Genomic DNA, 14,357 nt, shown 5'->3' on the forward strand with positions numbered 1-14,357 from the left:
CATAGTTTTATACTTTCTGAATCTCACACTTTCTCTAAACCACACTATATGTGCAATATAACATGTATTTTTAGGGCAGCACACAAAGATTAAAAGTCTAAGATATTTAAAACTTTCAGTATAAAAATCTTCTTTTACCGGTCTCAAACTCCCACGTTTACTGTCATTTAAAGAGTTGAAAAATAAAACACAGTTCATGAGAAAGGAGACCACAGAGACAAGTGTACAAGAGAACAGGAAAATGTGGAACTGATACACATGAAAACTATATTTTTTAAATCAAGCACACCTTGCTTGTTGAAATGCAATGTGCATGCAAAACATGAGTTAAGCATCAAAGAGTTGAAAGAATACTGCATGGAGGAGTGTGGAAAAACTTTAGCCCAGTCAATGTCAGTGACTGATAGACAGTTATAGGAAACAACTACTTGAGGTTGTTTCTGCCAAAGGGAGCAATACCAGCTTTTGGAGACAGGGTTCATTTATACTTCATGCTCATTTTTCATTCAATAAATTATTGCAAAGTCAAATTTCCATTTTTCCCCCACATTGCAATCACCTTTATCTAAAAATACTGTTAAAGATGAAATGTTATATTTCCACGTGTTAGAAAAGAAAATCATGTAATTTCTTTGGCACATTACTGTATAAACTTAATTTTTTTTTAACTCAAAATGATTAATGTTGATAAAGTTTCACAAAAACAAAAAACTGAAAGAGATGCAGACCTTTTTAAAAGCACTTGAAGGAGCCATTTCTGCTCCACTTAGTGTCCTCAGAAGAAACATTGGCCATGAAGATGCATTCATCCGAAATCCTGTTGCAAAGAACAAAGTTAAACTTATAGTTGGTATTTAAATCATTTGGTAATTGAGCAATAAATCTAGTAATACTTTACAACACTGCATAAATGAGTGGACCCTTTCAAATATTTGTTTTTATTAGGGATATAATAATCGACATGTAATCACAATTATAGTAAATGATCCCACAATGCATAGGCTTATAAATGAAAAATTAGATTTTTATAAGGTTAAAATATAGGCACATGTCCTAAAATGGGCAAATAACAAGAATATCTATCATAAAAAGTCACGCACAGGCATTTAGAAGCACCTGTATAATAAACAAGTATACTGTTATACAACCTTATTTCCAAAAATGTTGTGCAAAATATACAGTAAATAAAAACAGAATGTGATGATTTGCAAATCATTTAAACCCATATTTAATTGAAAATGGAACAAAGATAATATATCAAATATTGAAACTAAGAAATTATGCTTTATGAAAAATATATGCTCATATATGAATTTGATGCCAGGAACACATTTCAAACAAGTTGCAAAGGGGCATTTTCCATCACTTCATCTGTAAATGCTTGATAACTGAGACAACCAATTGGTGTACTTATGAAAGTGAAATGACGAATTCTTACCTGATAAGAGGATTTCAGCTCAACCCAAATAAGAAACAATAAATATAGCACCAAACATTAAACACTACCACAGACTACATATATATATATATATATATATATATATATATATATATAAAGCTTAAAAAACATACATTTATGCAGCTTTATATGTATGTTGCTCACAAGTAAATGTTAAATAGCCTTATAAAGATAAAAACTTTCATGACAATGAACAGTGCAATTACAGCTAACAGTCCCAAACGTTGGCTAAATTTAATTCAGTATATATGCATTTATCAATCCTGCATGCTATTACAAATATAATATGAAAAATGTAAATACACATTACATTATTTAATGGCTAAGTACAATATAAGGATTGTGGGGGGTATGAAATTCTGACATCTGCACATATTGGGAAAAAATATTATATATACAGTATGAAATAAACCAACTAAAATGAGTGCCTAATTGACTATCTAAATCATCTGTGGAATTAAATGGAATTAAATTAAATCTAGAAGTAGGTGGTATAGCCATAAATCTATATCAATAATTAACTTTCACAGTTTTAGCAAATAATGTATTTGTCAGACTAAAATGTACTTTTTGAAATAAATAACCAATGTATTAATGATTAATTGTGAACACAGTCATGCATCTCATCCTGCAAAATCTTTCTTAATGCTCAGAAAGTTAAACTGATTTGAAGGCAGGTATTCATTCAGCTCTCTCACTTGTACAGACATATGTGCAGCTTCTTTCTCACTTGCTTACACTATCGCTCCCAGGCTAACACAGGACAATACATGACTTTTCTTTGTCCTTTCTCCTTATTTTAAATTCACTGGTGTTAGACATGCTGTACATGTACAGTAATGCGCCAACTTATGGCTTTACTTGAGACTGGTCATATTTTGGTTACAACGTGTATGGGTCATTGCAATTAAGGATTTATCACTAGTACAAAAACTTTAACTGCCAGTATGGAGTTGCACAAACTGATCTTCAAATTTTGGGGTCTAGTGAAGGGAAGGTTGTGTGGACCAAATGCTCAAGAATTAGCCACATGAAGCAGAGCCAATCAAAACAAACCTTAAAGGGCACTCCAAGAGTCAGTAATAATAAAAATGAAAGATTTATTATTCTTCACAAGATATTTCTAGCTTCAAAAAAAATGCTGCATGGCATGGCCAATCAGTGTCCCAGGGATTGGAACTCTATGAAAGCAATGGTATTTTTTTTCTCTACCACCGCTTTTCTCACTGATTCAATGCAGAGTTCATCATTCTATGGCTGGCAGCAGTGTCACAAGTACATTACATACAAAAGGCGCACAACCTTTGTGGCCTGTAGCAGGTAATTTTGGCAATTTCTTAAATACCCTAGTTTTCTTATGGCCTTTGGCCAGAAGTATGGATGGCCTCAACTCGGTTGATGCATAATTGTGGAAATTATATCTAAAGAAATGGAGATTTTTTAATTTTGGAAATCAGATGCAAGATCTCCTGTTCTGTCATCAATTTAATTCACCAAGGTGACTGGTAATAGCAGAGACATGGTATGATTTGTTGCTGTTAAATTAGGAAGACGACCGTCTAGCTAGTCATGTCACAGTAAATATTTTTTGATATTAAGATATCTAATAATGGCTTTATTATTGATAGATTACCTACTTTTAAAATTTTTCTTTTTGACCACTAGGGTTTGCAATAGAAACACAGATTTAAAAACATGTAAAATAACATTCACAAACACTTTTAATTCATTGTAGGGTCACAGAGAGCTGGCACAATGGTACCATTCCACTTCAGGTGCCACACACAAACACTCATACTCAGGATTACACTTGGAAATTGGAAGCCAATTTAGAATTACCAATTAATCCAAGCATGCATATCTTAGGGATGTGCATCCCAATCAATCATTGTTACTTGTACGCGCCGATGATTTCCACACGTGTTCAGTCTCTCCCTGTGCAGCGAGAGAGAGAGACAGCGTAGAATGAGAAGGCAGTTAAAGAATGCACCGGGCTTGTTTTTAAAGAGACTGCTTTCAGCATTGTTTTAATCTCGTTGTATTTAATGAAGACTTTTTTCTGTTGGATTTTAACCTCAACTTCATTTCTGTTTTTATGGGATCATTTGTTTATTGAAAGATTCTGAAAGCACTGCACTTTATTTAAATTTGGATTTTGTTTTTGATTGTTGTTTTGTTGATTTTAATAAAAACACTTGGCACTTTTTTTTGTGATTGCTTCACTATAGTGCCTCACTGTCGTGCTCATCAGTAACATTACCGACGATGACGGGTATAAGGGCTCCCGGAAGCTCCTCTCCACCCAGTTCCTCCTCACTTCCTTTATGCCAGAACTCAACTCATGCAAGGTTAGTTTATGATTTACGGATTTTTCAAATGTTAATTTTTCGGTTCGTAGTGTGCATTGTTGCAATGTTACTTTTCTTGGTTGTTTATTAAATTACGGATTTTTCAAATGTTCATTTTTTCCCTATGCTTAAAACTTAAAAAAAAAAAAAAAAAAGTGTTTACAGCGAGCAGTTCATAGCGTGCATTGTTGCAAAGTTACTTTTCTCTTTTCAAGGTTTTCTCAGTGTTATTCGATGTTTTTACATTTAGTTTACTATTACGCTGTGCATTCTATGGTATGATTAACTATTTTTATGCTTAAAAATGTTTAAAAAAATATATTTACATATAGTTCATATGGTCCGGAACGGATTAATTGTATTTACATACAATCCTATGGGGGAAATTACTTCGGGTCACGACCAAATTGGATTACCACCAGAGTTTTGGAACGAATTATGGTCGTGACCCGAGGTTCCACTGTAATGGGGGTCTTAAGCCATGTTTACATTACAACTTATCTTTCCATCTATCTATAGACTGGATTTTGGGGTCAACATCGAAAGGAACATGGTATCCGATTTTTTTTTTTTTTATGGGGGAAATTACTTCGGGTCACGACCAAATTGGATTACCACCAGAGTTTACACTTTACACTACATATCTTTTCCAGTGATTTTTAGTTGTAACCTTCATTTGAATAATTGTAACGAATTGTGGACAGTTCTGGCACACACCCATGACCACGAATCATGTAAGCCTGACATATCCAGTGATTCAGTCATAGCGGTCTGCGGCTCACCACTGCAAAAATCAAAAATATTTAATTTTGTCACTAGTTGCACTGTTAGGCTCTTATATGTGCAAAAGCTGAGAGCCAATGAGTGTTCAGCCAGAAATACAATGGATACAATACAATACAGGTACAATGTAGTTGCACAGAAAAAAGAAAAACGAGTATTTGGGATGGCATAAAAAGAAAAATGGCTTGCCTATCCAATGTCAGATGTCTGTTGCATATTCACAGGAAAAAAAGGCTGTTATTTCAACTGATCTCACTCACCATACCTGCAAAGTATTCTTACACCCAGCACCACTATCAGGTAGGCAGCATGTCATTTTGATGCACTGCTTTTGACAATGTGTTCTATAATAAAAAAAAAACTGAAAATACTAAAAATTAATAATAAATATGCAAAAGAACACAGTCTCTGGGGAAATGTACTATCAAAAAAAAAAAATTAACCCACACCTGTTTATTTTTCAATTATTAAAACTCTTTTTTTTTTTAAACTATCTTTCTGTTTGAATACTTATTTTTGGGGTACATATGCCGTCACATGATGTGAAATGATGTGGCGCCATTTTAGAACATCATGTATGGAGGGTAAACTCACTATTACCGATCGGGCTTTCCATGAGAAGGACAGAGGTTTACACTACTCCTCAGAAAAACACATTCAGAAGAAAGGAATAAAAACAGTAACTGAAAATATTTTTTGTGTGGTTAGAAACAGATAAAGGAGATCATTCACACCTAAATACTATAAGTGACTTTGAATTTGCATTTTCCTCAGATTAGTCAATTATGATTTATTTTTTCGACAACTCCTCTTCTAGCACTTTTATATACTAGCTAGATTTCAGAATACCTTTACATTGTAGTAACAAATTGATATGCATATGTATTACAGTAATCCCTCCTCCATCGCGGGGGTTGCGTTCCAGAGCCACCCGCAAAATAAGAAAATCCGCGAAGTAGAAACCATATGTTTATATGGTTATTTTTATATTGTCATGCTTGGGTCACAGATTTGCGCAGAAACACAGGAGGTTGTAGAGAGACAGGAACGTTATTCAAACACTGCAAACAAACATTTGTCTCTTTTTCAAAAGTTTAAACTGTGCTCCATGACAAGACAGAGATGACAGTTCCGTCTCACAATTAAAAGAATGCAAATATATCTTCCTCTTCAAAGGAGTCAGGAGCAGAGACTGTCATAAAGGCAGAGGAAAATCAATAGGGCTGTTTGGCTTTTAAGTATGCGAAGCACCGCGGCACAAAGCTGTTGAAGGCGGCAGCTCACACCCCCTCCGTCAAGAGCACAGAAAGAGAGAGAGAGACAGAGAAAAACAAGCAAGCAAAAATCAATACGTGCCCTTCGAGCTTTTAAGTATGCGAAGCACGGTGCAGCATGTCGTTTCAGAAAGCAGCTGCACAAAAGATAGCAACGTGAAGATAATCTTTCAGCATTTTTAGACTAGCGTCCGTATCGTCTAGGTGTGGGAACAGCCCCCCCTGCTCAATCCCCCTACGTCAGGATCAGAGAAAGTCAGCGCAAGAGAAAGAGAAATGTAAGCTGGGTAGCTTCTCAGCCATCTGCCAATAGCGTCCCTTGTATGAAATCAACTGGGCAAACCAACTGAGGAAGCATGTACCAGAAATTAAAAGACCCATTGTCCGCAGAAACCCGCGAAGCAGCGAAAAATCCACGATATATATTTAAATATGCTTACATATAAAATCCGCGATGGAGTGAAGCCGTGAAAGGCGAAGTGCGATATAGCGAGGGATTACTGTATACATAGATCATAAAAATTCCAAGTGCCTAGCTCATTGAAAATAATTAGAATTTCTGAATGCAAACAGTCATGATCTAATTTCCTTGTAGCAGCAGGAAAGTACCATATAGGACTCAAAAAATACTAGACTGTGTACTGCAGTGTCGAAGGCATTCAGTTTTGACTCAAGATTATCCCTTAAATTCCCGCCAGTGACTCACTATACACCAAATGTTGGTTTTTATATAAAGAAATTGTTGCAAAGTATAATGACTTGTAAGTTGCCTTGGAGGAAGGTGAAAAATACGTGGAAAAAACAATCAAATCCTGCAAATGTTTTGCTAAAGACATTATGCAAAGTGTGAACATTGTTTTCTATCGTCATGCTTTCCTTGGGGGGTAAAGCAAAACAAACTGAAATGATCAAAATGCTGAAAGCTGGTTTCTACTATATTCAAACAAGCACACAGAGAATATTTACTTTTAGTATTCCAATAGCTTACCACTGATACCAATTAACTGAGTATCTTAAAAGTCAATGGGTAAAAGGGTTTGAATGAGTTCATGTTTAAAGAAAGAAAAAAATAAATACATAAAATTAAATAACTGAAAATGGGTCTGAAAATGATGCACAAGGAGACCCCACTCCAGAAATAATTGTCACTGCCATTAAATATGAGCCATGCTCTGAAACAGTGACTGATACGGTAGTACATGCACAGATATCTAAAAGACATTTGAGATATACAGTAGCTGAAAATGCACAACTCTTAATTGTTAATTATAAGTGTCATAAATGCAACAATCCAGATTTTATATTTTTTAATACATACCATTTACCTACTGACCAACAATTTTCTAAAAAGAAAGGCAATGGCAACAAACTTGAGAGCAACACACTGTATCTACCAGCCTACTTGGGTATTGGAGACTCCAGATTTTCTCTCACATCCCAAAGATGTGTGCGTTTGGTATCTCCATACAGCAAGCCTATTGGATAACTTGACACGTTTGTGTGTGTAATGTTTTTCATAGTACTATCTACGCTAGAACAGGCATCTTTTAAATCGGTTGTATCAAAAGTACCATGTAACTAACGGAATACTTTTCTGAATATGACATTTGTTATTTTTACCACTGAGGTTAATAATATTAATTCACTGAAGCTCTTTACAACTGAATATGTTGCATACAATTGCCCAGGAGTAAAATATTTGTGCTTTTTCCAATGACTGAACTTGGGTTTTGTTGATGGTCATTGGAAAAATACGATTTTACAGTAAAGTGTTTTTTTTTTTTTAATTCAAACAGGTAATTAATGGGAATAATGTAAATTTGGGGTATAATTTCACCTTGTAGCATATCCTATAAAAAGGTAGCTTCAATTAGAATTAAATGTAATGCTTTCATATCTTTAATCTTGTACAATCACCAAGTTATGGAGCATTTGGAGTATAAAAAGAATTATGGTTTACATTATCTTAATAAATACAACACTGACTTTTACAGGCTGAACATTTACATGGAATGTACAATGATCTTAATGTTTAAAGGAACTTACAGAATAAAAATATTGTGAACTGTATACAATGTCTCAGAGCCTACAGTGCAAAAAAATTACTGGTGGTACTCTGTTTAATCACCATCTTGCTCCTTCTTACCATTCATTGTTACTTATATACGATAACATATTAGTCGAACGGGGCACGGGTGTTTTGTGGTCAAAGTGCCGCACTACACTAACATTCAATTGGGGGACATGTGAGATGGGATATGCTGGTAGTGGCCTACTAAAAAGCATTGCAGTTCTCTACACTACTGCATGTATTTCACCACCAAGGGCCTGTCATCTTCCACCCTGTTGTTCAAAATATATGTACTATATATAAGCACGATCAACAATACATAGGAAACAACCCCCTTTGAATGGGATGTTTTTTGCACCGCATTGTGAATAGTAAGAAGAAGCTGACAGAATAGGGAGTATTGCATGTAACCAAGGAGGCAACCTGTCTAATTTTAAGTTTCACAGAACTTTTGTCCTTCCTCTTCACTTCTGGAAGGGGTTTTCATTTGCATAAAGTGGCAGCGACGCTTCTCTGAGTGATTCCTTCCTTTCCTTCGCAGCACTCACCAGAAAAAGGTCCCTCAGAATAGCCCATTCATAAAGCATTATTACCAAGAAATATGGACAAATAAAAAACGTTACCATATTTCAATTCAATCCATCAAAGTGTTTTTTTGACATTTTGGGGCATATAGTTTTTCTTATGTGGGGTGGTTTATACCTAAATATTGATATATCAAAATTTCCTCTCTTTAGTGGATGTCTACTGGCCTTGATGTACCATCCTGCCAAATTCCAGCTTTTTAACTAAATGGGAAATGGTCACTCAACTTTGCATTATATAAATATATCTATTACCATTAACGTTATTTCTTAAAGTGGCCAATTTTATTATCTATACACAGCAAAGCATTAGGTTTATTTCTCACATAGTCCTTACATAACTGTAACTAAGAAATTTGTTAAAAAGATGGATGAAATTCAAATGCAAAACTGTTCAGTTAAGTTTATTATGCTTCTGAAATACTTTTGTAGTACCACTGCATTAAATGTAAAATATATGTATTTCTAGTAAAGACAACAGATAAAGAATCTCTATTGGTTGCAACTACAAGTAAAATTTACATTCTTGATAAACCTCATTGAAATAATTTATCAGATGAAGATGCATCATGTACTAGGAAGACGGTGGAAAATTTACAAAGCAGGTATCTTATGGCAACTTAAGCCCTGAGACGAATGCCTGGAGACAGCAGCAGCCATTAGAAATTAAGGCCAATCAAAATTTAATTTTCAATGTTATCAATGTTTTTGCGTTTCTGGCAATTTGAACATTTTATTGTTTCTTCTTTTCTTTTAAACAAACTTGTTTTAAGCTCTTCGTTGTGTTAAAAACCTTGAATCAATTTCTGGATTAATAATTTAGGTGCTTTGCAAAAACATTGGCCATGCCCTATCTTGCATTGTTTTGAGAGTTGCATACCTAGAGGCGGCTGTAACATTCCACCATTTCTCTCACAAGTTCCTATTGGTTGGATGTCAGATGAGTCCACCAGTCTCCAGAAATCATTCTTGTTGTCGCTGCCATCAAGTCTGAGCCGAAGCCTGGCACCTGTTACTCCCATGACGGTTGCAATACAGACAGAGGTAAAGTTGCGTGGGTCATGTGCCTCTAGCTTCATGCCTAATTTAAAATCATTGCTAGGTGGGTTCCTAGACTAAAAAGAAACAAAATATAAGAAACAGAAAGAAGTGTTTGTTCCCTAAGTGTCACTCATAACCTCCACAACTTATGCAGATTAAAGCCATACTTTATACTGTATGTTCATTTTATAATCAAAACACTGTACAGATAAAAGCTGAATAATTCATATAGGGTGAAGTCACCAGAGGTGCCCAAAAGGTAAATTCTTGAACTGATTAATGACTCCAACTCTGGTATAGCAGAGTTTCAGGTTACCTTGTGAAATTCATAGATGACACCAAAACTGGAGACATTAGAACTTTTGTTAGCTGCCTTTAGCAACAAACAATTTTTTAAATTCAGACATAATATGGTCTGCTGTCTTCATTCTAAAAGGCTGTGTTGGCAAAAAAAGGCAAGCTGTTGTTTGAAAAAGTCTAACATGTATGCTACATTTGAGAGAAAAAAACTCAAAAAGACTCAAATTACTTCAATCTAAAATTTTATACTCCTATCCCCAACATTGTCAAAAGAAACAATTTTAACGTCAAGGTAAAAACAGATCAAACAAAGTTAGAATTCAATGAGTGACAACTTTGAGGGACAAAATAACACACCTATGAGAAGGCACTTGATCTGTAACTGTATGAGACTTTAATTCAATGACCAGAGGTTAGACCTTCCTTTAAAACAAGTTGCATTCATGTCTGAACTCTCTACTTTCATTTTTGGCGCACTCTGAAATCGACAAACTGGTGAGCCACTCTGAGGAGCCGAAAGTAGACAATCTCTTCTCTTTGTGGTCCTAAAAGCCAAGATCCACTCTGTCAAGACAAGCACTGTGCCAATGGCTGAACACAATCTGAGAATATTGAGAAGCAGCCATTACTTCAAGAAGAGTAATGCTTTTCCCTGTCAAGTTGCAGAGGACACACCAGAAAGTTGAACAGCGAGTTAAAAAAAGCACAAACAAACAATCACATCGCAAAGAGAAACAGTGCACCTCCAAAGTGAGGAGAGGGAGTGTTATAGAGTTGGGGGTTTACAGCATTATGGTTTATAAAGAGTGACAAACATGATCATTATACAATATAGGTTTTATGATATCAAAAGTGCTAAATTTATTCACCAACATTTTGTGACAAGTAACTTAAGAAAAAAAAAAAAAAAAACTGCTTAGGGAAAAAAAATCTAAAAATGAAAGTTTCCATATTAAAGCCACATGAATTATTGAACACCAAGGAAACACAGAACATTTTTATTTACATAAACTCTTTTAAAGTTGATTTTTTAAACAACACACTTTTAAAATCCAATTTATCTGAAAAATCATTTTGTCAGGTTTGTGACAAGTAGTACTGTCAGATTAATGCTTGCATCACTATATAAACAAACATTACCTGGTTAATAACACTTACTGAATAGCATCATTCAGTCAAATTAATTAAAATCTCAAATGTCACAAAATTCTCACGCTTTCATTTTATAAATGTCTCTCTCTTTAAAATTTGTCCCAAAGCGCCCTTTTTGAGATCAAGCTTATCATTTAAAGATGAACCCTTTTCAGAAATTTGGGAAAAAGTAGCAATAATTAAAGCTTTTTTGCCATTAAAGCACAGCCGGATGATCCTACTTTATTAAGTTAAAAAAGTGGGATTTTTAAATAGGTGCAATTCCCACACTACTACACAAAAATTCAAGCCCTGTATTATACATCCAGTTTTCCTTTTCAGTGGGGCCGGGACTCTTTCTAAAATCTGTATCTGTTAAAACACCATTTCCTACTTCATTTAGGTGAAATTTCCTTTGACGAAAGTTTTTCTCACTGTTTGATCAGTCTTGGAGAATCAGATAGCATTTCAACATATAAAAACATCTCAAAGAATCTTTCCTTCAACAATCCCTGGGTGGGAAAAGAACCTTTAAATAGGTATCTCAGAAAAGGAGTGGGTCAGCCATACATAGAATACACTGTCTATATGTGCCAAGCACTAAATAATTCAACTTAAAATCTTTGATCAGTCACACTTGAGTCATTTAAAATTGTCCAATATGCATCCAAAGCAAGATCCACCTTGCAAGTGTTGCCATTTAGCTCTAGCATCACTAGGCCACGTGTTTACATAATGCACCAAATTATTAATTTGAACAAAAAAAAATTAAATACTTATCAGATAGTCTTGGTGTGACAATCACTCCTAACCCATCAGCAATTATATTTAGTGTACTCAAAGATTGGCTTAAAGTGGAGAAGGGCAAATTTTAATAGCCTATATCACACTACTCACACATAGACTTATCTTGCTTACCTGGAAAAATCCCAACATACATTTTATAATTCAATGAGAAACTGACGTTCTATACTATTTGAAATTGGGGAAAAATCTAATTCTTGTTTATAGGATCTGTCCAAAACTTTATTATTTTTTTTAAACATGGCAAGACTTAATACAAATATTTTACAATAGGTATTTTATTTTCTGTAACCCCACCCCCCTTTTTTTTTTTCTTTTTTTTTTTTTAATTCTTTGGTGTTTTTTCTAAATTAATGTTAAAGGCATTTGCTGTAAAGGTAGTGCAGTTTCTTTTCTTGATTGTATACTATGTTACTTCCTTTAAATAAAATTAAAATACTTTTAATTTGTCCCTGCTGTCTGACCATGGTGTTTGTGGATACTGACAACAGAAAGTAACTGACACATATTTGATTTCACTTATGCTGTTTAATGTTTCAAAACAGCATTATCAAGATGAGCAGTGCTCTTCCCCACTGACTACTGTTTGCACATACTGAATAAAAACAGCTGAAGTTGTAGCTTTAAAACTATTCAGATTTATGCAGTAAACAAAAAAAATTTAAATACTCAGATTCATTTAGACCCTTATTTTACTCCTCTTTCGCTCACAACATATTAAAATTGTGTTTCAAATATACATTTGTATATCTGTACTTGAGTTCATTGTAAACAAAGACAATTAGAAATTTCTGCTTTCCAAAACTATGGTTATTTTCAAATTAAATACTCACTTTGCCCAATCAAACTACTAACTTCTCTGTTTGTAATTCAAAATAAAATTTTAAAAACACAATAATGTTTAATGTGTTAGTCTAAAGTGGTAAGAACTTTTTCACAGCTAAGTAACACTTTAACAATTACATCTTTTACATACAGGAAAACCCTTTTTCCATCTCATATGAAAACTAAAATAAAATGTCAAAATCCTTATTGTATAATGTAGTGAAAACACACAGAAAGACATATGCTCCAAAAAAATGACAGCATTGTACAAAATACAAATATTGTACAAGATTAAACAATAAAAATCCAAAAATAAAATTTAAAAATAACATACACACTTGAAACTTCATAACAAAAAAGAATTACAAATGATGTAAAAGGATTGATGCAGATGTTAAAATTGTTCGGTGTGTAAATTAACTATACTTTCCCTTCATGTTTATATAAACAAAATGCTGTGTTGAACAATGAAGAAATTAAAACTTACCTGTTTAAAACAGTGAGAAGGGGCAGCAACTGCTCCGGTTTCCTTTAAATATTTATCCCAATTGAAGCTTTCTGAAACTAACACACAAAAAAGACAATGAGAGATTTAATTTTTCATGTGTGTCTCCTACAATTTTCCTAAAAAACAGAAGTTTGAAAAACCTGCATGTATTCAAGAATACTAAAAAGTATAATGTTTTTAAAGCACAAAGTCAACAATATTTATAGCTGCTCCCACTGAAAACTGGTAATCTATTATTTGTTTTAAAAGAAAAATGGTAAGAATAATTTAACTTTAGCTTCTGTCATCCAAATTATACAAGACTAAATGACAATGGTCTTGCTCCTCTGATCAGATTGCACTACAATCAGAAGCTACTAACTCCAATTTTAAACAACTACATATAAGAAACTATTTGAGACAATACAGTCCTAAAATGTATTTATTTGATTGTATTTATCTGGATTTTATGTATCAGCAGTCACAGTTTGCTTCAAGTTTCTGTAAAACTTTGGGCTCAAGAGTGGCCCCAAATAAATCTAAATGGAGCTCCTCTGTCTCCTTTTCTCTCTCAGGTGAGGACTGGAAGCCACGAATAGGAAGGTCAAGGAAGCGACCCGCAAATGGATCCACCCAATGAGGTTTCCAGAAGGAGCAGACAGGACTACCCCTTCTAATTAAGTAATCCAGAAGAGCTGCATACAAGGATGCCCTGAAAGAGGGGTAATTAGTTTTGGCTTGGCCACTGACAGCCCACAAACTCCATCCTTTAATAGATGTGAGATTTGTCTTATATGGGACTATGCCTATACAGATAAAAGAATTCCCAATGAGACTAATTCAATAGAGTTGGTTGTCACAAGTCTATAGGGAAAGCAAGGATAAAACTTGTAGTAAGGCCTAAGGCTCTTCCCTTTTTTTCCTGAAATTTATAACTCTAAAATGTGCCTTTTACATGGCTTGGCTGTGTTATTACTTCTCTTCCGAGTGCTCTTAGCACTCCCATGGAGTCATATAATGTATTTATTTATTTCGTTGTTGATTTTAAATTTCAAAGAGTGCAACAATAGAAAACAAAAAATGCAAATTCTCAAGACTTGTGTCTAAAAGACTATATGCAACAAAAGCTTGAATATACTAAATGTAAATAAGGAGTTCTATAGGTAAATAATGAAACTTCAATGAACAAACGATTGTTTCATTTGTTGTAAATGAAAAAAAAAAGCGCTATGTTACCGACCATTTTGATG

At 34.2% G+C, this 14,357-nt stretch overlaps 1 protein-coding gene across 6 annotated transcripts in view; it reads right to left on the minus strand.

The window, feature by feature from the left end:
* The window catches only part of scml2 (Scm polycomb group protein like 2), a 245,881-nt gene that overhangs the window by 129,383 nt on the left and 102,141 nt on the right, over positions 1-14,357 (minus strand). For 5 of the 6 annotated variants that reach the window (XM_051927107.1, XM_051927106.1, XM_028799818.2 and 2 more), the window contains 3 exons: positions 13,108-13,184; positions 9,400-9,634; positions 729-817 (listed from right to left, as the gene is read on the minus strand). In XM_051927107.1, the coding sequence (XP_051783067.1) occupies positions 729-817; positions 9,400-9,634; positions 13,108-13,184 (401 nt within the window). Of the gene's footprint in view, positions 1-728; positions 818-9,399; positions 9,635-13,107; positions 13,185-14,357 lie in introns of those variants that run through there. The other variant, XM_051927108.1, reaches the window with a different exon arrangement.

This window comes from Erpetoichthys calabaricus, chromosome 4, assembly GCF_900747795.2.
Source record: "Erpetoichthys calabaricus chromosome 4, fErpCal1.3, whole genome shotgun sequence".
Classification (NCBI taxonomy): domain Eukaryota; kingdom Metazoa; phylum Chordata; class Cladistia; order Polypteriformes; family Polypteridae; genus Erpetoichthys; species Erpetoichthys calabaricus.